Source organism: Vanessa cardui, chromosome 17 (assembly GCF_905220365.1).
Source record: "Vanessa cardui chromosome 17, ilVanCard2.1, whole genome shotgun sequence".
NCBI lineage: Eukaryota > Metazoa > Arthropoda > Insecta > Lepidoptera > Nymphalidae > Vanessa > Vanessa cardui.
In genome coordinates, this window is record NC_061139.1 from 5,036,582 (window position 1) to 5,064,197 (window position 27,616).

Below are 27,616 nucleotides of genomic sequence, written 5' to 3' on the forward strand. Positions count from 1 at the left end.
CATGTATACATATTCGTTGTAAGGATTTGATTAATTACAATTAAATTTAAGACATTTCAATTGTCGACTTACAAAAGAATATTCATTTAAACCCTTCTATTCTACAGACGATATGCACTAAAATATTATCAATTACTTGGTTCTTATCGATACATTAAAAATGACACGAATTTGAGACAACATTAAATTTAAGGCAACAGACGAAGTATAAATTATTGTTAAAACTACAGTATTCGCGAGACGACTAAGGAAGGAGGGCTATTAAAGCTATGAATAAACTATGAAATAAGTCGATATATGTATATTTATAATCTGTATTAACCGCAGATTTAACAATAATTTTTCTTTAAAAAAGTTTATCTAAATTTATCTTTCAAACTATGTGCAAATCGAATATACACTCTGTGATAGATACTTCGTAGAATAAGCTGTCGACTAATCACCAGAATTCTTAACATTAATTATCGTCGTTTTTTTTAATGTGGCAACAAAGACACAGAAGGTTATAACAACTAATTTAAATAGAATGCATCTTTAAAAGAAAATGTCGGATTTTAAAACATTAATTATTTTGTTTGCCGACAAAATAATATAACTATAGACCTAAAACTTATATAATAATATGCGTGTTATAACTCAGATAATATTTGTGGCAAATAAATAGGCAGTTAGGCAATATGGCGTCTGCCGTTTGCCGAAGCTTTAGTGGAAAACTATACATATATATTATACATTTACTTAGTGCTAAAATGGAGCACCGTTAGTCAACATATATTTATACTAGTGGGGTTTCCTAAAATTAACTATTGAGTCAACAAAAATATACTCTCGAAATAATATCCATTAACGCTACGTCCGGTTTGATTTGAGGCTTGTCAAAGGAATACACATTATTTAAAAAATATAGAACATTTACGTAATCAAATTCGTACACACGTAAATATATTATAATCTCAATTTTTCATCAAATCACGGTCACAGAGTATTGCTTTCACACAACCAATATCATATCAGATTGAATAACGCGGAGAGGTTATACTTATAAACGTCGTTTAGGGGATTTAAATATTGATTATCATTTGTCTCTTTCTAAAGAAGAAGACAAAGCTTTGTTTAACTATTCACTCCTTAAACAACGCCTATAGGTAGAGTTGAGTGATTAAAAAAATATCATAGACGATATTAACAACGACCGTTCCAGTTGTATATTCAACAATGTTAAAATGTCTTATCGACGCTATCAGAATTTAAAAAACACTCGAAAATATTTGTGACTCTCGATCGAAGCTTGCGTTTCGCCTTATTTACGAATTATAATCTCACACGAGGTTAGTTCTACGGTACCAGTACAGAAATCAAGATCGTACTAGTGAGTAGAAATGGTCAAAGGACTATATAATTTTATAAATGGTCTTCAACTTATAACTAGTAAACTTCGAATAGCAAAACAAAAATTTCACTCTACAACATATCGCACACGATCCTATACTTGAGCAACGTTTAGGTATAACTTACTACAGCGCATGTATTGTCAACGATTCACAGGACCACGTGTCAATACAATCTAATACATATAAAATTTCAGATATAGGAATAAGGAAGTAAATCTTTTATCTAACGACGAGGGAAGACTTTTATGGTCTATCGTTGTCGAACCTGCAAATAGAAAAGTGTTTAATCAGCTGTGTACGTGAGAAAATATTCTTCAAATGTTCACAACGAAAATAATATTATTATATTTGTAGCAGACTGCTTTCAGTCATACAAACTTGTAAGATTATTTATTTTAAATACTAAACTGTTTTAAAAAAAAGGAATAAGTATATTTGTTTCTGTAATATAAATTCGAAAAATAACCTACTAACATAGCTAAGAATCTTAAAGTAATAAATGTTCCAAAACTTCGTTTGATATCTCAAGGAGGTTCTAAAAAAATACTATCAATTCAAAATTAGAACATTATTACGCATGTCGTTTAAAAATGCAACTCGACCGGCTGTGCCAGTGTGACGTCATAAGGGCAGCGTTGCCAACCGTACGATTTAAATCGTATTTGTACGACCTTTTTGGCTCTTGTACGATGTACGATCGTGTAATCGAAATCGTATGCAAAACATACGATCTTTTCAAAATTCAATATTCAGTACCCATAATCATAAGTAAGTCTAACTCTCAGTAAGTTGAATATGAATAGATGAAATACTCGTATCAGTATGAAATAAATACGTTACGGACTCAACAAGACATTTTTGTATACCAATTTGACACTGGATTTTTTTTTCTCTCTGGAAATGTTGGCTAAATACGATCTTTTCTGTTATGGTACGATCTTCCAAAAAATAAAGTTGGCAACACTGCAATATGCAATATATATATATAGATAGCGCACGAGTTGAATACAGTCGGGGCGTGAGGTAAAGAGCGGGAGCACCTCCCCCGCTGTCCGCACGCCCCTCCTCGCTCGCCCGCACTGTAGTGTTGTTCCATCCTTGACAGCTATCGTACGCTAGCCGTGTTACCGCATTATTATTGTTGAAGTAGTGTTATTTTTTTATTTGAATAATGACCACCGATTCAACCATGTGTGAATCTGATGATAATAATAATAAATAAATTTATGTGTTTTTTTTTATTTCGTTTTGTGAAATAATTAATAAAAATGTATGATCAGTATTATTTTGCCTTTTTTTTCATTATGCTAACCTAGTAAAATTATCGATATTAATTACTCACAATATAATGAGTATTTTGGTCATCAATTATAATTAGGTCACAGCACTACCGAATTCCTGAGCTCTGCATTCAACTCGTGCGCTATCTATATGTTGGTATCGCGGTGCGTACCTGCGGCGCTCACTAGCTTCCGTGCTGGCGGCGCGCCTGCCACTTGAAGTCGACCTGCATGAGCCACTGCTGGCCGCGCGATCGGTCGCACGCACGCAAAAGCGGCTTCCACACATCCGCCGACTCAGGCTTGTCGAGACACATGCCCGTGTTCGTGTGCTTTATCGTGCGCGTCTGAAACCAAATATTAGATCTGTCTAATATAAACGATGTCATAAGGTCTTACAAAATGACTTATGAATAAATAATCTTTTCGCTCCTAAACTTTATAATAAGAACAATATGAGACAACATCACATACATTACTCTGATCCCAATGTAAGTAGCTAAAGCACTTGTGTTATGGGAAATCAGAAGTAACGACGGTACCACAAACGCCCAGACCCAAGACAACATAGAAAATTAATGATAATCTACATCGACTCGGCCGGGAATCGAACCCGGGACCTCGGAGTGGGGTAACCATGAAAACCGGTGTACACGCCACGGGACCACGGAGGTCGTCAAATAAATAGGTCTTTAATAATGTTTTACTGGCTATATAGATTTTTGTTCCTTTTTCGTTTGTGTGTCAAACGAGTTTACTTGTAAACTAGAATGGTCTAGAATAAGTCAGTACGATAATAAAATCCTTTGACATCGTTACATTTTGTTTGCTTTTTTCTACATAAATCTATCACCAAACACCACCAACCCTCAGTATGTGTCTCTATCATATCGACTTCTGCCGCTGTGCTTGTGTAAAAAAATACTGCACGTTCAATACGTGTGAAACAAATGGCATTAAAATAATTAAATAAGACATCTCCATTAAAAAAAACCCTAGCGAACTTTTTATTCTTGTTTTCCAGAATAATTACAAAATATACAACCGAGTCTGTACGTACCCGTGTGACTTTTGTATCATTTCTTTTTAAATTGTAAATTATATTGCTATCTCATTCCCACGTATGAAGTTGAAAAGAGAAAGATTAGTTTGTTAGGTTAGAGTCAGAGGCAGAAGTAATTTTGTAAATAAGACGTAGGGTCGGGTCGTGTTTGCACGTTCAATGCGTGTGAAACAAATGGAATTAAAATAAATAAAATTAGACATCACCATTCAAAAAAACCCTTGCGAACTTTTTATTCTTGTTTTCCAGAATAATTACAAAATATACAACCGAGTCTGTACGTACCCGTGTGACTTTTTGTATCCATTTTTTTAAATTGCAAATTATATTGCTATCTCATTCTCACGTATGAAGTTGAAAAGAGAAAGATTAATTGGTTAGGTTAGTCATGGCCTAGGGTCGTGTACCTTGGTGTCGTAGGTCCACTCCTGGTTGCCGCGCATGCCGTGGCAGCGGATGAGCTTGATGGGCCCGCGCGGGTGGGCGGCGTCCAGGCAGTTGTCGTCCGACATTATCTGTTTGCGCTTCGTGTACGCAAATACCTGCAGCAAGAATATTTTCAAAATACTTTAAACCTACGAAGTAATTGTAAAGTCCAAGAAATAATTGTCGATTATCTCGTATCCATAGATGGCATTGTATTTTTGCACGCATAGTTTTGTTTTTATTGAATTGCATTCGTTCATTTGTAATCTGAAGTTGATAAATAAAACGATTCCACTTTTGCCTTCCTCTTATTCGCTTACTATATACATCCACTATATACACTTATTATGCAGGGTTATTGGTAATTCGACGTATGTATATTCGTATTTTAACTCCCATATTTAAAACGTTATAACTCAAAAATGGTTAATTTTTGTACTACCCATATGGGGGTTAAAATTATTGCAAATGGTCACCTCTATCGCCTCCTAACGGATATACGTCGAATTACCAATAACTCTGTATAATCACCAGAAACAATCAAATGTAAACATGACAGACGCTGTGATATTTTACACCACATTAGGTTTTTTCTCACTTCGGTCACTAACGATTTAAGCTAAATTCACACTATAAATATATTTACAAAATATTGTATGATCTCACCTGATTGCCGCCCATTCCGTGACAGTACCCCATACCCAAAGCCTGTCCTGCTTTACCGCCAAGAGTATCAAGGCAGTTCGATGTTTCTGCGTTACGAATCTGAAATGTGTTTATTTTTATTTTCCAATTAAAACATAGAATTTATTAATTAATAGTTTTCACAAACTTATAGTGTTATCTTATCTATTGCTAGTGTAGCTCAAATCTTGTAACACAGAACACTTACTTATGGTTAAATATAAATAACAAATAATGTAATAAAAAACAAACATAATTAATTAATCATCTTTATAATATGCAATCTGTGCACCACAGATAAAATAAGAAATTATATTAAAGCTTACCTCTCCGAGGTAATAGTAGTCGAGTGGCATCTGACTCTCGGGATAAATGTTCTCGAGGTACCACCTGAAGCTCTTGCACTTGAGACGGTTGCGCAATTCTTTTCGCTCGGTGACGTCACCGACTGGCACGTTAAGAGCGCCTAATTGGCAAAAATACAATTAATATTGGAAGCATATAATCTTGTAAGTTTTATCTTCATTAAAATTTAGCTACTAGATTTAATTTAATTTAAAGATATTTTTCTTTATTTTAATTATAAAATAACTATGTTTAACAAAAAAGTTTATTTAAACAGTAAACTTAAGTTTAATTTGACATTAATAAAAGATCACGGTAATTTTATTTTCAATACAAAATGAATGTATGATTTTAGCTTCAATGAATGGTTTGATGATTTGTTATTGCAGCGACGTTATTAATAAATAAAGCTGTACAGCCCAATAGCAATGAATAACATTGTGACATCTAATACAATGGATTATATTGTTGTTAGATATTAGAAATAATAATTTAATGTGTTCCCATTATATTAATTTATAATACGTGCATATATATATTAGTTGAGATGTGGATATACGTATGTGGCTTTGCTCGATTGGGTGTTACCTATAAATATATCGCGCGGAGACCTTACAGCCCGTGCCTTGTAATAGCTGAGGTCAGAGGTGTTACAGGTCTATATAGCAGAACATCATTCCACACTGATTTATTAGGCGACAAGGTGATTTCTAAATAACCTAATAAATACTTTTTTAGTGAAGAAGAAATGTGGTACATGGTGTAGATTTTAAGTTTTTTCTGTGACAATATCCGGGAAGGTAATCGACCCAACTCAAACGAAGCCATCTCACATATATCCACACCTCAAAAGACTACTGCTCGTGGCTATATATAAGTATGTTTTAATAAATATACATAATTAATTATATTGATATGTACCTATATAATATTTCATAGCAAAAACAATAGTCTTTAATTGTTATCACGGAGACGTGTGTTATCAATCGGCTGTCAATTAAATTGAATAATGAACCGTACGATACCCAATTGATATCACACATATCCATAAATCAAGGAAGCGTTAAAGACCTGGGTTAATATTGTAGTAGAAATGCTTCCAGTCGTCAAGCCATACTTCGGCGAGGCGAGCGTTGTTGTGGTTGACCACCCTGCCCGTGCCCCCGGGGAAGGAGTAGGGCGTGGTCTTGCGGAACACGTGCCCCACGTGCGAGCACGGCGCGATCTCGAGTGTGCCCCCGCACATCCACACCTGCCCCTCTTACTTTGTTACATTTGCAATGGCAACACTCTTAGCCCACTTATCTTTCTTAGAAATTTTATTTTAATTCGAGACCACAATCTCCGGAAATACCAATTTTATATTCTAAAAACTACTTCGGTGAATTTTCCTTTGTGTAGTTAAAATATGCAGACAATTATTAAGTGTTCGAAGATATATTTATATTCATTTCATTTTAGGTTATTTCTCAGAATTAGAATCGGCAGACTTTTCTAGAATTGAAATTAGTCATGCATTCTGAGCAGGAAAATCTTTTTAGAATTTAGAGCAGAATCGCTTTTGTTCATTTTTTCTGCTATCGCTGACTTTCCGTTGCCATTGCAAATAAAATTTACACCGCCCAAATAATTTGTTACAGAAACAATTTCTACTCACACGATATAGTTCTATTAATTCAAAGCCATTGAAAAAATAGCATAAATAAACGCAAATAATAGAATAAATGTTGTTTTATGATCTACAATAAAATATTTTAGTAAATATTGTTCCTTAACTTGGTAAGCCCGTTATATCAAAAACATAAATTCTTCCATAATATTTTTGCCAAATTATTAGTTAATTTCATACATATATAAAGTTAAATGTGATAAATGAAATCAATATGTTAGCAATATTAGATCGATGTGGTAATCTGAAAACAAATCGATATGGCCATTCGCAATTTATTTACACGGTAAATAATAGAGTTTGACATTGTAAGGAGTATAGTTAAATTTCTTCCACTGTCAACTATAGTCTTATTATTCGTTCGTTCAGCATGTTTCACTTTCATTCAAGTATATCTCTAGTACCTCATCACTCATTCCCTTCATGACATTAGCAAGACCAAACGTCATATCTCGTCATACATATCTTTTGTCTTTGCATCCTTATTCTATCGTAACCTATTCCAATAACAGGAGCTATAATATACATGGCACCATTGGCCGAGAGCTAAACGAACGAACGGTAATCATTATAATTACATTGTTATCGAAACTTTAGAAATAAAATTAAAGTAGATATAAGTATATTAAGAAACGTTCGTACAATAATGGAAAAGAGTAACTACTGAATTTCTTGCCGATTGTACTCGGTAGAATCTACTGTCCGAACCAGTGGTAGCTCTACATTTTATTCAAAACTGCAACATGATTATTCAGAAGTGATTTTATGAGCCTTCTGAAATAAAGAATATTTTGGTTTGATTACGACATTAATACCTCTGCATCTATAATTCACACACCAAGAAAGCCTAACAAACTGATGTCACCTTACAAGGTAAAAATTGCGAATGGCTACATCGACAAAAAATAATGTTAGATACGATAATACAAATACAATTAATCCATAGATAATATAATACCGACATATTCGACAGAATCTACAGACGACATAAATGATTATTACGACATAAATAAATAAAATTCTCAATACAAATATATTTTCCCGAATTAATTCTATTAAGCCATGATTTATAAGTTGTGGCAGATATATTCACAAATTAACTACGTATACAAATATATAGTAATTTCAAAAAACGTTTTTTTTTTTCTAGTAATATACTTGATTTAAATATATATGTGTTAATATAATAAATACTGAAATTGTAAAGTGTAGCATTATTTAATTTTATTTATAAAATAACTACATGACTTAAATATAATCAAATACTCAATCGTATTTATCTTTGTGTTTTTGCTAAGTCACATTTTCTTCGCTTGATTTAATTTAAATATATCTGCCCATTCTCTTATTGAAAAGAATTGCTGTGGTTAATTAAACATTATAATTTAAACATTTCAACTATACGAAAATTGACATCATTGCTTCTGCATTAGGAAATAGTACATAGATTCGAAAATAATTAAAAAATGCGAAATAAATAAGACACAACTCTAAATGAAGATATACGTGTAGAAAAGACGAGACAGAACGGAAAAATAAATTAGTAAAAAATCATGCATAAAAAAGATAGCTGCATATATTTGAATGTATTCAATAATAGTTCTATCTCCCTCACAGTCATTCGATGTGAAAGAGCTAAAAACTATACCCTCGAATACACACAACAAAAGCAAAACACACAGATAAAACGAATGCAGCCGCAATGGTTAATGTTTGTTAGAAAGCCGACGAACGACATCGTGTTAAGGACTCGCTCACACAACACTCGATATGGTTAAAAGTTATCCCAAGCCACAACAAAACTTTATTAGTGTGTCGAGATCGCTAACATTTCGCAACAATAAGACTAACACGCGACAATAATACGATAATATTTATCTGATAAATATACACTTCTAAGAAACTCGATACATTTCAGGTGGAAAATTTAAATTAAGGCATGACTTTGACTATCGAATTGTTACTTAATATATTCCAACATAAAAATAAAATAACGATGACGAAAGCAAAGTAATATAAAATAAATCAATTTCTTAGATTGAATTTGCTCTTATTGTGATATTCCCGTTGAAATATAAAAGTTAAACTATAAAAGCTTGGTTAATGAGGTGTTTAAATAGTATTGTTGCAAAACGTTAGCAATCGAACACGAGTCGGATATCGAACCTGGGTTCATGGCGTAATAGAACTGCCCCCACTCGTCCATCCACACTTCGGCAACGCGCGCCGCATTTCGGAGCACCACATTCTGGACTCCGCCCGGGAACGAGTAGGGCGACTTGTCGCGGAAGACGTGCCCCACGTGCGAGCACGGCACAATCTCCAACCTCCCGCCGCACTGCCACACCTTCACCCCGAGTTTCATTACTATTCCCCCATTTCATACTACATTGTCTTACATATCCATATTAACGATTTCTTCATTCCAGAACAAACATCTATGTGTCAAATTTCTGTCTGAATAATTTTACTCAAACAAATGAGATATCCTATTGTTGCCGTAAGCGAACACGAAGCTTATAACAACTTTATACATTTTTTCTAAATGGTGAATACCAATCGTAACATCTTTCAAAGGAGATTTAGATCTAATTCTAAACTGAACATGATAAAATAACGTATTTAAGTATAAAGAAATATGATACCCGGAAACTCATTTCGAGATTTTCGCCTCCCCATATATCCATGCCCTCGTCGTATGACCCAATCTTATAGAAGTAGTCCTTGTCAATAGCAAACAGCCCGCCCGCCATGGTCGGCGTACGCAGCGGCGCTGTTCTGTCCCCACCGCGTCGTGCCATTTCTCTTTCTGGGACTCTATACCTAGAAAACAAAACAATTTTTTACAGTTACAGCAACTAATTATGCCACACTTTTTGGTTTTTATTATAAAATGGTTGACCTGAGATGGCCCAGTGGTCAGAACACGTGCATTATAACCTATGATTGCGGGTTCAAACCCAGGCAAGCACCACTATATATATGTGCTTTATTTGTGTTTATTCATCTCGTACTCCGCGGTGAAGGAAAACATTGTGAGGAAACCTGCATGAAATTCTGCCACATGTGTATTCCACCAACCCGCATTAGAACAGCTTGGTGGAATATGTTGCAATCCCTCTCCTTAAAGGAAGAGGAGGCCTTATCTCAGCAGTGGGAAATGTAAAGTTGAGTCATTACTTTACTTAACTTTTACTTTACTATAAAATGGTTTATATTGTATATATAAACCATATGACAATGTCTTGATGATATACGTTGAATATACTTATGACGAATACATCTATACGAATGCAATTAAAGTAAGAGAAGTCGGGTTCAGAAGTCTTATACGACTTTAAAAAACAAACAATTCTTTCAACAAATAATTATGGATGGTATGAGCATCTTAATTTTATTGCTTTGCCAATAAGTTTACGATTACGTGATTGAGCTCGCTTAATGATCGAATGTTGTAATAAAGCGATAACGAATAAACTGTGGGCCGATTTGAAGTATTCATTATGTAGAATGGATAACTAAAATATACATAGATATCTCATATGATTTTTCAAAAATTCTGCACTAGAGCTAATATATTTACAACATAGTAATTTTATCTATGATTCGGCGAACCGAGATGGCCTAAGCGACATGTGGATCTCAATCGAAAATCGCTTCGATTATATAATTGATCTCATGCTCGGAGGTGAAGAAAAATATAATCGCGTGTCATACCAAATATTGACCTTTAGCTATAAATTTGCGAAATAAGTCCCAAATTCATCTCCATAACAGACGAATCTCAGCAGTCATACTTAAGCAAACATTGTTTTTTATGCCTACGACACCTAGTCTAAAGATTATGATAGCGAAGCGACGGTACGTTTTGATACCGATAATGTTAACAAATTTTATTAATAAGTTAATGATTAATTATTGAATCATTACAACATTTAATCATATTGATCGTTAGATTAAGTTGTATCAATAAACACGAACATGATTTGATATAAATGTACAAGATTCCATTAGTAAATTTTTTTTATCTATTTCTTTTATCTTGGTTACATTTAAAATTTGAGAGATTACTTATTTAGATTAGAGAGAGTAGTGGTAAGTATACCGACACCTTAATAGGATAATATAATGTCTATTTCATTTTGAGTTATCATATAAGTAGGTATTTATCTATACTCATATTATAAATACGAAAGAAACTTTGTCTTTTGCTCTTTTACGGCCAAAAATAAGTCAAATAGTTTCTAATGAAGCAATATATCATTGTTTATAACTAAACAGTAGAAGTTATTACATCATTCGATAATGTATTCTGTGATTCAACAATTTCATATTATTTTGCTTAAGGAATGAAGAAAGGTCTTAATACTACTGCTATTATGCTTCTATCTAAATGATTAAATAATTAATTTAATAAATGGAATAAAGTCAGCTTGAATATATAATTAAAGCGACAATGATTTTGTTTGTGACGCTTTCAATAGGCTAAAAGTAAAAGTTGATTTTTTTATTTATAGTACATATTTTCCGAAAAATATCATATTAAGAATTCCATATTTAAATAACGCGCGAAAACGCTACTTGGACAATATGGCGCCGCTATGGGGTCGGTGACGTCACTTTGCTGTATTTTAATCTGTGGTACATATAGTGAGAAATCACTTTCTTGTAGAAAGTGATTTCATCATAAGCCCGGCCAATCAGGAGCGTTTTGTGTCACATGACAAACGTTTGAAAAAATGCATTTTTATTTATTGATTTTTAAATAAATTAAGTATTTTCAACTTTCGTTAGTAAATAACCATTTTAAAACTCTTAATATACACTGATTACAATAATTCACAATTTATTTTTCACATTGTCAAATAGCCAATTATGAACGATATGGCATACAAAATATCTTTTTAGCGGTTAGTTCATTTAATTTATTTAAAAAAAGTTAGATTGAACTCGGAAGTGAGTACTGTGCACGGTTTACGGCGTGGTTTCAGCTGGAGTCACTCCATTGTTGGACCACAAAAAATTAACCTAAGTCACATAACAATTCCTTTTTTTTATACCAATAACGACGATTGATGTTTAGTTTGTATTGAAATCGAGTTAATGGCAATTAGAATTTATATAAAAAAAATTCTCGACCTGTAAATGTTTATAAGCATAAAATGGTCTCCTTATAAATATTTAGTTTAATATAAAACAATATTATATTCTCAAAGAAAAAGTGACCTATTTTATTGTACCGACTAGACAAAAATCTGGCTGCACTTGGGTGAAATAAATAGACCTAAACGAATGACTATTTTACTTTTCATATAACTTTTTCTTTATAAATTATGTGATTATCAAATATCTACATTACGATGAAAAGTGAAAACTAAAAATGATATTCATTCCTTACACAGCTTTACGAACGCACCCGTAAACGTCAAACATGGCCACCCGTTGAACTGTCTTGACGTTGATTTTCATTTGTTTATCGTAATATTTTGATTTTACGAATTTTGCAGATAAATGTTGTCGGCTAAAACTCATTATTTTTTATTGATCATTAATTGTAGGCAGGTTGTAGGCTTTCGTAGACCTGCACGAAATAATTACTAGAGATATGATGATGATCGACAAATAAACTTATAAAGAGATTTTTCCATCTTCGCTAGATCAGGCATAAATTTATAAACGCGTTAATCTTAGAAATATCAAAAGACCAATAGATCAAGCACACTACGTAAAATATATAATACAGTGTATACGTATACGTGCAAATACAGGTGCCATCGCTATTTCTTCATTATCATAATCCGATGCGAAGGGAAATCCGATACGACCGCAAAGAGTACAGGAGCAAGACGGATTTACGCGCTTTCCGAGTAGCGACAGTGTATACTTCTAGACTTCAGTAACGTCCGTTTCTTACTGATAAATTTTCGACAAAAGTATCTCAATTGTATTCACTTCTCCTTCGTTTAGAAAAATAGGCACAAGATCTTATTAACACCATTACATCGATGCGACATTTCGATCAGACCCGTACTATCGATTAATATAAACTGAATGAGAATTCAATTGAATACATACAGCACACACAGGTGGTATAACTTTTGCGCAGCGTATGTTTATGGGTAAAGCAAAATTGCTGTGTGCCCAATTGATCAGTCTCAACAACAAACTACCCCTTAAAAGGAAAATTATATATGTAAAACTTCAGTAAGTTTATTTTATTACTACGCCAGTTTCATGTATTTAATACGTAACTAAGAATTGGAATTACCATAGTAAAGCCAATTCTTAGTAAGCCTATAAAATTAATAGCCAAGAAATAAGAGGACCACTGATATACTATACGATAACAGAGTCGCATTTTACATATCACAAACTTCATATGTGACGTAACTTTTATTTACCTAATTCCGGTTCTTTAAATAATCAAATTGAAGAACAATTCTTCGAATTGATGTAATTATTGAGTAACGTATATCAAGGCTTGGCAGGTAATTAAAAACAATTATCCTTATCGTGACCGATCATCATGTTATAAATACATTAATTGATGACCAGAAATTTAAATATGTTTTGGTGCAATGGAAATAATTGCGCAATAGACAAAACCAATACAATGACACAGCGATTAATTAAATGTATCAAATTAGAAAAAACTATTTTCTTCTATTTTTCTAAGATGTTGAAAGAAATAATACGTTAACCATAACCTTTTTTTTCAATTAAAACGATAAGTTGTTCTAAAAATAAATATGCAAACTACCTTCTGAATTTTAAGTAATTCTTTTTTCTAAGCTATCTATCACAAGATATCTTTAATTACATGGAATATTAAATAACGAAATACTAAGGATACCTTCCGGTTATTTCTGAAGAATATATTTTTAATAAATTTACGTAAGCAATAGGCGCAAATCACAACGTCATATTCGTCATCTAATTAATCAGTGTTGAGACGATTTACTTATGAGACCTGTGACCTGTTTTTCCACGATTTCTCACAAATGTGTGAGGTTTTTCATGTAGCTGATTATCGGTACGGCACAGTCGAGCAAGGTCAAGCACGTACTTTTTAAGATTTTACGCCAGATATATAGTTATAATAATATAAATAGATATATAAATATTAGACAACATCACATATGCTCTGATCCCAATGTAAGTAGCTAAAGCACTTGTGATATGGAAAATCAGAAGTAACGGCGGCACCACAAACTCCTAGACCCAAGACGACATAGAAAAGTAATGAATTTTCTACAGCGACTCGAGCGGCTATCCAACCCGGAGTGGCGTACCCATGAAAACAGGTGTACACACCACTCGACCACGGAGGTCATCAAAAATTTAATGCAATCAATATAGTATTGTGTACTTTATAGAATTGTATTTGTAGTAAGAATAACGGACAAAATCCAAATATCCGAACCGGTCGTAGCTTCAATTGTGAGAGCGTAGGCACGTCGTTATAGCACGTCGAATGAATATTTTATTTAATCTGGCAAGTAAAATATAAACATTCAACTGCTTAATTTTATTATTGATTAGTCTTATCCTCGCTTAATACAAAAGTTTTAGAGGGTATTTTTTGCCGGATATTTTCCTTTTAGTTGATTCTTAATTATTTCTTTATTTATGAATGTATGTTAAAACCTTTTGATCGCAAATTTTCTAAGGATATTGTGATAACAAAACGAAACTACGACAAAAGTAACCGGCGGGAACGCAATAATAACTCTTTCACAATTCTGTACGTATATTTATTACCTGCAATTAAATATAAAAAAAGCAATTCACTTTGCTACCTGCATCATAAAAATAAATATATGATTTATTTTATATCTTTATAGTTGCAATTGTTATGTATATAACTTTTAATGAACCGTAGCAATTTCATTATAAGTATTATTATAATTGAAACGGTCCATTATTATATAAAAAAACAGAATTATTATAAAAAAATTACAAAATAATTTATTTGAAGATTATTTAATTTTCATGTGCTTCATTTGTATCTGAAATTTTCAAGTTCTGAGTTGAAGAAAATTAGCTGATAGAATTTGCATGTTTTTTTTCTGGTATAGGTCGGTGGAAGAGCATTTGGTAAGTGGTCACCACCACTCATAGACAATGCAGCACCATTGTCTATGAAATAAATATTAACCAAACACAAAGCCCTACCAACCACGGAAATTTGTTGGATTTTGTTTGATTGGAGCAGTGTGATAGAATAAGTGCTAAACATTTTCCTTAGAAGTAAAAATGGCCTTACGGTAGCATTGAGCGAGTTACAGGCTGCCATTATAGTAATTTGCATTTCTCAATAAAAAAACATTAGTGAAAACGGAATAAAGAAATAATTCTACCGTTGTAGGCTTTTCGTTATGCTCATTAATTAAGGTCGGATGATTAAGTAACTATTCATTTAATTTATTTCTTTTTAATAATTATTTTTTAAAGCGTAAAAAATATCATTTAACCAAATCAATTCGTCAATATCTATTAGTGCGGAATAATAATATCAATCAACGGCTTATTATAATCCGCTGCTTGAAACCTTGTTTTGAAATAGATAATGATCTTTGTTTTCATAGAATTGGTATTACGTTCGTAACAAATCTCAGATAGTGATACTGTAATCGCTTCCTAGCCTTTGAACCGACTTTTTTAAAATAGAAGTAAGTTCTCTTTTGAATTTAACTTACGTACAGTGTTAACTCAGAACACTATCATGTACAAGACATTATCGTCATCCTTCATCTTCCTGCCCTTATCCCAATTTTATTTGGGGTCGGCGCAGCATGTATTCTCACATACTTCTCTGTCAGACGTCATCTCACAAGTAACCTTCTTCCTAACCATATCGTCTTTCACACAATCCATTCATCGTTTCCTTAGCCATCCTCAATCTCTATATCCATACACATCCATGCTCAAGACATTAATCGAAATCCAGTGCTAATAAAGGCATCTATGACAAATTGAGGAAACTCAATTTCTCAAACTCATGCAAAGAGCGATTTTGATATTTTTATCTACAAATCAAGTGTTTTCTTTCAGAAGTTATCTTTTGGTGAAGTGGAGATGATGAACTCAGTAAAAAAACTTTGCAAAGAGCTAGTATATGTCGTACACCATATTACATCACATCGCATACACAAAATTTTATTAAAGGCAGTAAGTAATTCAGCACCATATCACACCCTAACTGTGAGCCGTTTAGAAACTTTAGGGAGTTCCATTAATACATAGTATAAAACAAAGTCGGATTTTGATGCGGTTTTTTTAATAGATAGTGTGATTCGAGAAGTTTTATGTACATAATACATGAAAAATATAGTAAAGAAACACTGATAATTCTTTTAGAAGTTTGCAATGTGATTTCGTAAATAAACATTCTGTAGTATATTTATAGGGTTGGCAACTAAGTGATTACCCATTTGAAATAAGAAGGAAAATTTTAAATTTTTGTTTAAAAATGTTAATTTATTAAATTGCAAATTATCCATTCTTGACGATGACTTTTCGCCATCGTTCTAGCAGTGGAAACATTTTTACCTTTTCGCAAGTAATACAGTAAAATATGTTTGAAGTACACGTCCTGTTCTTCTATTTTTTAATTAAACTAATCGATCGAAAGGCGAGAAGTCTAAACGATTAGAAAAAATATATGTTAGGTTCTTTGACCACTTTCACAAAGCAAATGAAAACTTAAAATCCACCTATCCACAAAATCGGCAATCACTTAATTGCCAACTATAGTATCAGTATTGCACCCGTGCGAAGCCGGGGCGGGTCGCTAGTTGATTATAATATTCTACTATGACCATTACATGAACATAACCACGTAACGGAAGGCGACTCAAATATCCAAATAACCTATAAATAAAACATTGGGCCGAGTATCGCTAACGTGCTCCTCGGAATCGTTCTGTTCCCTTCCATTCCGGTACTCTGTCATGGGTCCTATGCTCAGAACCTTACCAAACTTTAATTAAACTACATATCCTTGAACTAAATCATTTATTAAAAAAAAGAATCAACAAAATAGGTTGGCGCAATTTTGAGTTATTCGGCTATTTATCGCGCACATAAATAATGCAAATTTAAGACTTATATCATTTTCATATGGATACCATCTTTAGAACTGGACTAACCTAACATGGGACCATATGGGAAGCACTAGATTTCAAACGATTTTTTTTTTATCAAAATCGGTCTATCCAGTGAAAAGTTAGGATGAGGTAACAAACAGAAATACTGACGAATTGATAACCTCTTCCTTTTTGAAGTCAGTTGAAAAGATGAGCTGATTCACAAAACCGGGAGTTAGTATTCTCTTTTGATGTTATATTATCATTACTTATCGTTACTCTTAAGCTTTTGAAGCTCACTTCACTTACTTTAAGAGCTAGCGCGCACTGGTGATTTTTGTCGTGGTGACTGTTTCGTCACTATTGTCAAGTCCATGAATATGTATGGAGTTGCGCGCAAGTTACGGCGTGACGATTGAGTGACATTTGTGTCCGCCGAACGGCGAACAAGCCCGTGACGAAACTGTCAGAGTCTTTACGTTTTTTCATAGCATGGCGACAAATTTGTCACTCTTGTCGTCAGTCTTTCGCTTACTGCACTTTGACCTCCGACCTTAATGCGCGCAAAATAGGGTCACCATCTATTCAAAACGTAAACATTCGTGAAGACCATACTGATAATGATGTTCTAATAGAAGAACTGGAAAAGAGACCAGCTCTTTATGATAAAAATTGAAAAAGTATTCAGATATTCACGTGAAAATTAAAGCGTGGGCAAAAATTAGTACCCAGTATTATCTTACTTTCTTTTTCTCCCGAGTCTCACAATAACCACCGTCTCTTCGAAATCCATAGTGGCAAATGACACTTCGATTTCGAAAATGTTTTGTCACTGTCTCTATTAATGAGCGTACTCCATTTTGGAAACGTGACAATGACAAACACTTTAAAGTCACCGTGACAAAAATCACCAGTGCGCGCTAGCTCTAATGATTCGTATGACAACTAACGAGATTGATGCCGCTCGTAGACGAGCTATGAAAATGATCAAAATATACTAGAGTATATTTTGGTTATTTTCATAGCACAATATCATATGGCACATTACTTTGGGGTAACGCTACCAACTTAAATCTGTTGTATTTTAGAAACGAGATCAGTCCATTCTATTTCTAATCATGGAGGTAAGGGAGTCTTCCCTTCTGGATGTTTTAAAAAAAGTAGAAATACGCACTGCAGCATCACAGTATTTTTACAATAATAGGTATATTAACATTGATCACTTTGATCATTGAATCAGTGATAATCATTGTATGTACGGTTAAGCTTATGACACCAAGTTTTCGACTCCGCGAAGTCAATAAAACTTTTTTATGCAAAGTATCCGTTTCTCTAATGAAGTTTCCCAGATATTTTTAACATTGCCGATTCATAAATTGAAATCATTTATAAAAAATTACATTGTACTATACTAATACTATGTTATATACAAAGACTGTATTTTAAAGTTTGGAAAGAAAGAGTCGTCGTCGTCATCGTGAAACAAGACTGCAGTGAACTTTATAATATTAAAAATAAGTTATAGTGTTGATTTACTTTTATGTTTTTAAGAAGAAGATTTTATGTTTTATTTTTTTTTTATTTTATTGTGAACCATTATTTTTGTATTTTAAACAAAATAAGCGCGTTTCACCGTCAAGCCTAATAGCTTGGTGAGAACAAACAAAATTGTTAACAGTATTGTAAAAATAAAAATTTAAAATAAATTAAAAAAAGTAAAAAGTAACTACTGACTTTCATGCCGGTTCTTTTCGATAGAATTTATATGTATATTGAACCCAAAAAAAAATTGATCACAAGCGTCATCAAAGACGTAATCATTTTTCTAAATAGTTCACGATTTGGTAAACATGAAGAAATATGCTCTGTATCTACATTTTAGGCATATAAATCTTATTACTTTGGAAATATTAATCACTTGTTAATTATGTCTGATATAATGTTTTTATCCAATACCATCAATTGTATTATCTGCTTCAAATTGTTCTTAGGATAACATCGTTTCAAATGTTACGCGGCATGATTAGATGTAGAAAAATTGTCGAATCAAGATTTCTCAAATATACCTAAATAGATAATGTTCGCTGACGGAGGATAAAAGTACGTTCAAAGATTGTGAAAACGTATGTTCTTTATCATTTAAGGTCGAAATGAAATCATCATTTTACAATTTACATCGACTAATAACACACATCTCGGATTTTTCAAAAACAATTTTTTACTATTTCTAAATTAAAATAAATTTTGGGATTACTCTAATCTGCTTAAGAATAAGTCAATATATTATTTCAGGAGCAGCATTCTACTCTTCATATATCACATTCATTTCAATCTCATTTTTTACCAATGAGCAAAGGGAAATAATAAAATAAACGAGGAAGAGAAACGGGCCACGAATTGATCCCTGCGAGACCAATCACCAAACACGCGACATTTAATATTGAAATAACCTAAAAGCAATTATTTCTCCTCCCCAGGTTCGTTAGTTTTATAATAGCCTTAGCACTCAATCGCGCCTTTCTATTTTAATTTTACGATTGAATATTCTTGAACATTTTGTAATAGAAAAGTTTTATCTTACCAATTTTAACATATAGCCAATTCTAATCGAATTAGGAATAAATTTAAACTAAACTTAGATTTCAAATGTCATGCGATTTGCTAATAACTCATTCATTACTATTACAATTGAGCCGAGATGGCCCAGTGGTTAGAACGCGTGCATCTTAACCGATGATTTCGGGTTCAAATTCAGCCAAGCACCACTATATATAAATGTGTTTAATTTGGGTTTATAATTCATCTCGTGCTCGGCGGTTAAGGAAAACATCGTAAAGAAAACTGCATGTGTTTCATCGAAATTCTGCCACATGTGCATTCCACCAACTCGGATTTGAACAGCGTGGTGGAATATGTTTCGAGCCGTCTCGTTAATGGGAGAGGAGGCCTTAGCCCAGCAGTGGGGAATTTACAGGCTGTAACTTTACTTTTTTTCTCTATTACCTACAATTAAATACTTATATCCACTTTAATTTTACTTCCAAAATTTTCATAACAGTTTCGACGACGTGTAATTTTTTCGAAAATCTATTCTCAACAAGTCTCAGGACAATCGGAATATTGAGCCCCGTTATCTTTTGCAAACTAGTCGTGCCAGCGAGTGGGTAATCGATTTCTACCATACAATATATAAAATTATCAAATAACTATTTATATACGAAGAAATTGCATTCGTTACGGTTTATCCTATTCGTTTAAAAATAACACAGCGCTGTATTACTACAATGTGACGTCAAAATAAAAAATTGAATTTGCCTCATTATCTTTGCAATTAGCGAAAAAAAAATTAAAACAAAACACAAAAAAATAATTGCTATATGTTGTATTTTTTTGTAAAATTATCTAAAACACTGTTGTTACAGTTATCTCAACACATAAGCGAACAGCGATCAAACACATTGATAAGCTTACTATCTAAAAAATCTGTTTAAATCACTTCATATTCGAGTATAATCCGATAAACGTACATCGAAAATCGGTATTCTGCCTTTAATTATTAAAGATAACGTTAATGACTCAATAAAAACATTAAAAATATTGGATTATGTACGAAGAAAGGATCAATTATATCTGTTAAGAATTCGTCCGATTTTCATTTCTAAATCGACATTTGGTTTTGATTACTCGCAATACGATTGGTCGGACTTTTTGATTATCTATTTCTTCTATATGTACATAACATGCTCATTGGCTCAACCAAACATTTATATAATATCAAAAAACATTCGTATTATTATTGTTGTTTTTAAGACATTCTGGATATTTATTTGATACAAATCCAAGTAAATGAGATTTTCGTTAAAATTTATTGTATAATTGAAATAGCTTTACTGCTGGTGTACTAGCTAATATATAAGACTACAGATCGTGAAGTCTTTTGGTGATACAGGGTCGGACCAATATGATGGTTTTAGGTTATTATACCAAGCGATTGGGTCTCGTCAGATTTAACGCCCCATATGATTATGAAAGAGAAATAGATAGTTCACAAAAGTGTACACTACAATATTTCTAGGGAAGTATATAGTCTGCTCGCTACTGAAATCGATAACAATCTTATTAGAATACAACTTAAAAAAGATAGAATACTATATAAAAAAGATATACTTTCATATTATTTGGAAGCGGGTTTTACCGTAACCGAACGAATAGTATCATGATAATAAGCCACAGATAATAATAATCCTATGTCATATAAAGTAATTATATAATTATAATAAGATAGTAGAAAATTAGATATTTTGCAATGAAATTATATTACGGCGGTTTATTAAGACCAAAGCATTACCATGTTTTAAACGACAAAAATAGGTGTTAGTACATATAATAGAACATTTTACACGATATACTAAAACCTTGCGCTCAATGTGTAGCCTACTCTGACCACACCAGTCAACACAAAAAAAAAACAATGACATTGGATTAATCATTGGGCGAGATCTGAAATGAACTATGCTTTATATTATGAATTACATATCAAATCAGATTAAATTAATTATATTCAAGTCAACTTCATAATGAAGCATATTTAAATCGTCAATATTTAACCGTTTCAGAAAACAGCCTCCAGCGGGAAGAAACGGCACGAAACTCACACAGATGTTCTTTTCAAATAAACAGATTTACAATGTTGTTTTTTTTTCTATAAAAGTATTATTTTAATGAATAATAAAAACATTTTTTATTAATTAAGTCTTATTAAACTTTTTAAATTCGCGAAAAACACAACGAATGTCTGGGGAGTTTTCATCGAAAATTTGGAAGTACAATTAATTTGATTTAATTAAGTGGAATAGTGTTGTGCTTAAAAATAATTGTATTGATGAATAACAAATTAATACTAAAGTTATTAATTTCGGGATATTTACCATGTTTTTTTATTTTTATTCTCGTGAACAAGACATTCGTACGAGCTCCACCGAATAAAAATAAAAAACATGGTAAATATCCCGAAATTAATAACTTTAGTAACAAAAATAACCATGTTAATTTAAAAAGAAAAAAAAATCGAATTTACAGTGCATAATATGCAAGGAATATTTGAATGTAAAGTTACCTTTACATCTGGTGTGAATATGGCATATTTGAATGGCTGATGATGTATAAGGTAATGTTTGATTATTGGTTTTTTATTACTTGTTTACATTACCCAGGGATCAAATTTAACGCCGTAAACGAGATAAATTAAGACTTTCTAATGAGTATTTTTCTAGCAATTTTATTTTTACGTTAAATTTGGCTACGAATTGTGTCAATTATATATAATAAGATCGCGTTTCATTAAGTTTGTACTTGAACTACATGAATGTGCTGCGAGAACAATGGGAAGCAGTGGTTATGTAAGCAAAACAATCTCGTGTAACAATCGCAACCTAGCCTTGGTGGAGAATGTACTTAGTGTACGGCTTCAAAAAATTAACGAATCCACTGATTGTATTTCATTGGGAGTACAATATATAATACATAAACATATAAATAATTGACTTTAGGTAGTTTATCTTGCTTTTTTTACCGGCTATACGTTTTTGAATAAATAAAATCCGTTTAATTATTTAAAAAAACTTAATAAAGCGTGACGTTAAAACTGTCCACAAAACATACTTTTAATGCTAATATAAATTTCTGGCACTATTTTTTGTATAGTACAGATAGAGGGTGGAGCTTTTATAACACTATAACAGTTATGTAGTTCTAAATATAAACATGTTTTATTATTATTTAACTTTAATGTACTTGAATGTTATATGTTAAATGCCGTTTTTATTTATAGCCAATAATTATCGATTTACATAATATTTAAGTAATTCAAAAGTTAAAACCTTGCTTTGTTTGTATCTACCAATATCCATCCAATATATGTATATATTATAGAAATAATAAGTTAATAAAATAGAAGCTATAACACGATGCATAAAATACGCATACGCACGCACGCGCACGCACGTTGTTTAATAATAGAAAACAACCTATTATACCTATATAACCTATTTACAACTTTAATTGTCATAATAAGAAAAATCTAAAGCAATTTAAACTTTATGCTCACCATCTAAAGTTTAATTTCCAGTTGAAACCGCCCCACGTCATATCCGAAGCCTGAATGTACTCGAAGGTGGTATCCGATATGACATCGATGATGGGACACACGACAGTACTCCTGTCTTTCACGATCCTGGCTAGCAACGGCTCTAACCAACCCTCTGGGGACAAGGAAGAAAGTAAGTTAAGCGTGTCATTAAAATATATACAATTAATCATAGTAATTTCAAGATATTATAGATTATCAAATGTATATGATCATGATATGAAATGAAATGCATTAAATTTTAAATTTAGAACACGTTTTACATGTATTTCCTTGTAAGACTGTTTATCTTGATCGATAATAATCTTTTTAAATGCAATATAAACATGTGATATATTTACACAATATGTTGCTTCATTGTCATAAGGTAATAGGTTACGAGGCTAGGAATTAGATTTTCTATGAATTCTTATGTGTTAAAATTCCGTGTTTTGGTTTGTAATTAAATTGGAAAACATTTTAAACATGAACATATTTTCGAAAATTTAATTTAACTTATAAAAACTGTGATATATGTGTTGTTACTTAAGTTCTGTGTTACACTTAGGAAGTCTCAAAGTGGTCTAAAAACTTTCATCAAAACTGATAAATAAGTATATATACAAAATGACCATGATCAGATATAATATCAGATATAAAATTGTAAAAGTGAGTACAAAAATTAAAAATGTTTTAATCTCTCAAAACATTTTGAATATATCTACAATATGTCTGCGCCATTGAGATACATGTTACAAAAAAAAAAAAAAAAGATGTCAAAAGCCGTTTTCATAGAACGAGTTCAACATTTTTACAGTACGAGTAGTGTACTCACCGGTACACTCGCAGTGCGCATCCAGGAATGTTATGACGTCGCCTTTCACGTGTTTCGCGCCCAAGAGACGCGCTCGGATGAGACCGGACCTGTTCTCCGTACGGAAGAGTCGCGTTGGAACGGGCAATGTCTTTATGTAGTCTTCGAGTTTCTTACCTAAATGTTCTACATACACAAAAAATACATGGATTTATCTTATAATTCTCTTTCGTACACACTTTTTTTAAATATTTGAACAAAATTCAAAAATGGAAGACGTTCGCAATTTGATTGATTGATTTAAAAAAATCAATTGATTCATAGTGTTATATACACACAATACAAATTTCGTAAGTTAGTCTCTTTAAATGAATGAATGAATGAATGACAATAATGTTATTATATAGGAATTAAGTTTACTAAGTATTAGATGTAGTAATGTGTTTTTACCTTTCTCGCTAGCGTCGTCAACGAGTATTATCTCTTTCAGTAAGGGTCGCGGCGAACGATTGATGGTACTCCAAATTGTTCGAATGAGGGTAGTCCAAGCTTCATTGTGGAAGACTATAACTACACTTGTTGTTGGTAATAACTCGGGGTACTGCTTTTCTTTACACCTATTTTAACATTGTACTCGTAAATATTTTATTTTTATTTTACAACCATATAACGAACTATTATGCCACTCTCAAATGGAAACTCTTTCAATTAAACACAAAAGAAAGAAAAAAAAAACATTCGTTTCAAAAATAGTAGTAGAAACTCAGTCGACTTTATTGTAACGATTTCAATATCGCAGTAGACTTATGATAATATAAATTTATGACCTAAATTTAAAATTCGAATATAAATTATTCCCAGCACACAAAGTATAATAGGTAAGTACAACCATTAATTTTCCAAGTGATAAAAAATACGTTAATCATCACAGGTGTAAAATAACTGATTATTAAAAAATAATAAAAAAAAATAATATTTACTATTTTACGCATTTTTATGGTAGTCATTAAAATTTTTACTAAGCATAACATTAACAATATATTATGAAATTGCCTTTTTAGGTTGTAACCTAGACATAAACAAGCACTTAACTTGAAGTTTAATATTTTTACAACAGTGTTAACGCTGCATAACTTTTACACTTAATTTAAAGAGCTATTAATACAAAAACTATTGATGATTTATCGTAAAATGAATATGTCTAAAACTTAGAAAACCACTTACACATTAGCAGTGAAGACATTATTATAAGAATATTAGAATATTTTGAAGAATATTAGAATATTTTGACTAGATATTTTTACTTTTACTTACATCCTAACTATGTCCAAAAGATACAACAATATCATAAATTAACAACGCAAATAATATAAAAAATTTGTAAATGAAAGAAATTAATAACTCACTTCTCAAATCTAACATCAGTTAGAGATCGGTTAAGTGAGATCATATCACTTGCCAACAAATTGAACTGATTTTCTTGGAACTTATCCAACATAAGCTTCTCTTGTTCAATTGGAATATTTACTGCCTTACCTGAAAATTAAAATTTATTAAAAAACCTACACCTAATAAAATATTTGACAATTATTAATAAATAGAATCTATATTCTATATTACATTCTAAATTAAAAGAACATATAAAATGCTGGTGTAAATAGTGTTACCACTTTTTAAATGAATGCTTTATAAGTTAATAAAATATAATCAAACTAATCAAATCAATTCTATAAAGATTGACAAAAAATAGTATAATATAGTACAAGTATTTTTAAAAAATTAACTAGTAATATTGCAAATTTATAATAGTTTTTTTTTTCCAATAACATTATCCACAACTATTTTTTTTATTTTTGAAACATATACATACAACATTATAATATTATTATAATATGACTGAAAATTAAAAAAAAATAACTCTACCTGCTAGTAAGGTTTGCATCTAACCTATTAGATTTTATCCCAATAAAATTATCTTTATCTATGTATTATAAAGTAATGAAAACTAAGTTTTGTGAATAAGATAAATGAATATGAATGTCAATCTATTATATATTACTGCATGCATATCATTATTACACATGTTTTACATAATTGATTTGTTTCCCTATTCATCTCAGTAGCACTAAGTAGGTGTTCAATGTTGAAACAATATATTATGACTATTCTATTAACATACTAGTAGGGAAATGAAAGCAAGAAACTTGTTGCAATGACTCACTATGCAAATAGCATAATTCATATAATTGTTTGATAAAACATAAAAATTTCTTTTTTTTTTTAAGTGAAGTCTGTAGTTTTAACAACTTACTTTTTACAAACAGGCTTGACATGTTTTATTTAGTTTTGAAAAAAAAAAATTATAACCTTATTGTAACAAATTAGTTAATTGTTTCTTGAATTAAAAATAAATTATACTCTAAAACATACCCATTTCTCCAGGTGATTCACCCTGGGGTTTAACTGGTGGGACAGGCTGCCACCTCTTAAGCCTGGATCTTGGATACAGTGGCAGCATCACACCATCATCTCCTACATCATGTTCTACTTCATTCTCTTCAATATTTGTGTCCTCCTCATCTATGTCTTTTTGTAATGCAGCAGCAATTGCTGCTTTTTTACCTCTAAACTCATCATTACCCTGTACAATTTGTGAATGATTGAAACATATTATATTGTTAAGCTGTATAGTAGAAATTTCAAGTAAACAATAATTTTATTGTCATTGAATAATTTATCAAAATTGCCTAATATGTATTCTGTCTACATCATTTTTTTTTTATTATTAAAATGAATTATAAAATCCTTTACTACATTTTTATAACTGATTATTTTCTTACCTTTACATTGTAGTCATTATTCACATTTTTGTTTTTATTGCAATCCCAACCATCTCCAAAACAATCAGAGTATAAGGCCAATAAAGCAACATCAACTAACAACCAAACTAGGGATGTGAGGAGAATTATTCGGCATGTGTGTATTCTTATTTTGCTTCTAAACATTGTATCTAATAATCGAACAACAGGCAAAGTTATTACTAATGCCACATGTCAAATTAACACTCGATTGCCTACCGTACGCAAATCTGCAACAAACAAAGGTTTCAAAACCATTTATTAGTAGACACCTATGAAAATACAAGCTGGATCCCTTAATTACACTCCTATAATGATAACATTCATATTTTAATGAAATCGAACACAATTATTTCAGTTTAATCACAATTAGATAGAAGTAGGTTCCCGGATTCTTTTTAAAAATGCATTGTAATTTGCTTTACTACGATTTAATCTATTTATAATTGTTCACTATTTATAAAACATTGAAAAAAATATATCAAGACATAAAGATAAACTTACGTCTTATAATAAATAATAAGGTAGGTATAAGTAATTATTCGATTAAATTGTCACATTCAGGCTACCGCCGACAATCCCCAAACGTATACGCACGTATACTATACGTCAAACTTTCTAGTTTCTATCAAGATTCAAGAGTGCCGTGTCCTCAATCGATCGGATACTTTGTATAAAAACCTAAATATGAGAGCATAACAAAACAGAAAAAAAATATTTTAAATTGTTTTCCCGTTTAATTGATACCTGTTAAAGATTACATTCGAAATAGTAATAGCTTGGACAATCATGGTAATAAAATATATTACGTTAATTGATACGCATATCATTTTTCAATTCTAAACCTAGTTTATTAGATCTCATTTTTATTATG

At 31.7% G+C, this 27,616-nt stretch overlaps 1 protein-coding gene across 1 annotated transcript; it reads right to left on the bottom strand.

Annotated features, from left to right (window-relative positions):
* LOC124536654 (polypeptide N-acetylgalactosaminyltransferase 5) lies at positions 1-27,388 on the bottom strand. Its single transcript, XM_047113203.1, has 14 exons — positions 27,247-27,388; positions 26,725-26,972; positions 26,315-26,525; positions 25,291-25,420; positions 24,335-24,501; positions 23,906-24,070; positions 23,053-23,206; positions 9,504-9,681; positions 9,025-9,205; positions 5,171-5,310; positions 4,827-4,925; positions 4,142-4,276; positions 2,845-3,018; positions 1-1,656 (listed from the first exon to the last, which is right to left on the bottom strand). Exons 2-13 carry the CDS (start codon positions 26,887-26,889, stop codon positions 2,857-2,859), a joined length of 1,887 nt encoding a protein of 628 aa, XP_046969159.1. The 5' UTR covers positions 26,890-26,972; positions 27,247-27,388; the 3' UTR covers positions 1-1,656; positions 2,845-2,856.
* Between the last annotated feature and the right edge of the window lie 228 nt (positions 27,389-27,616).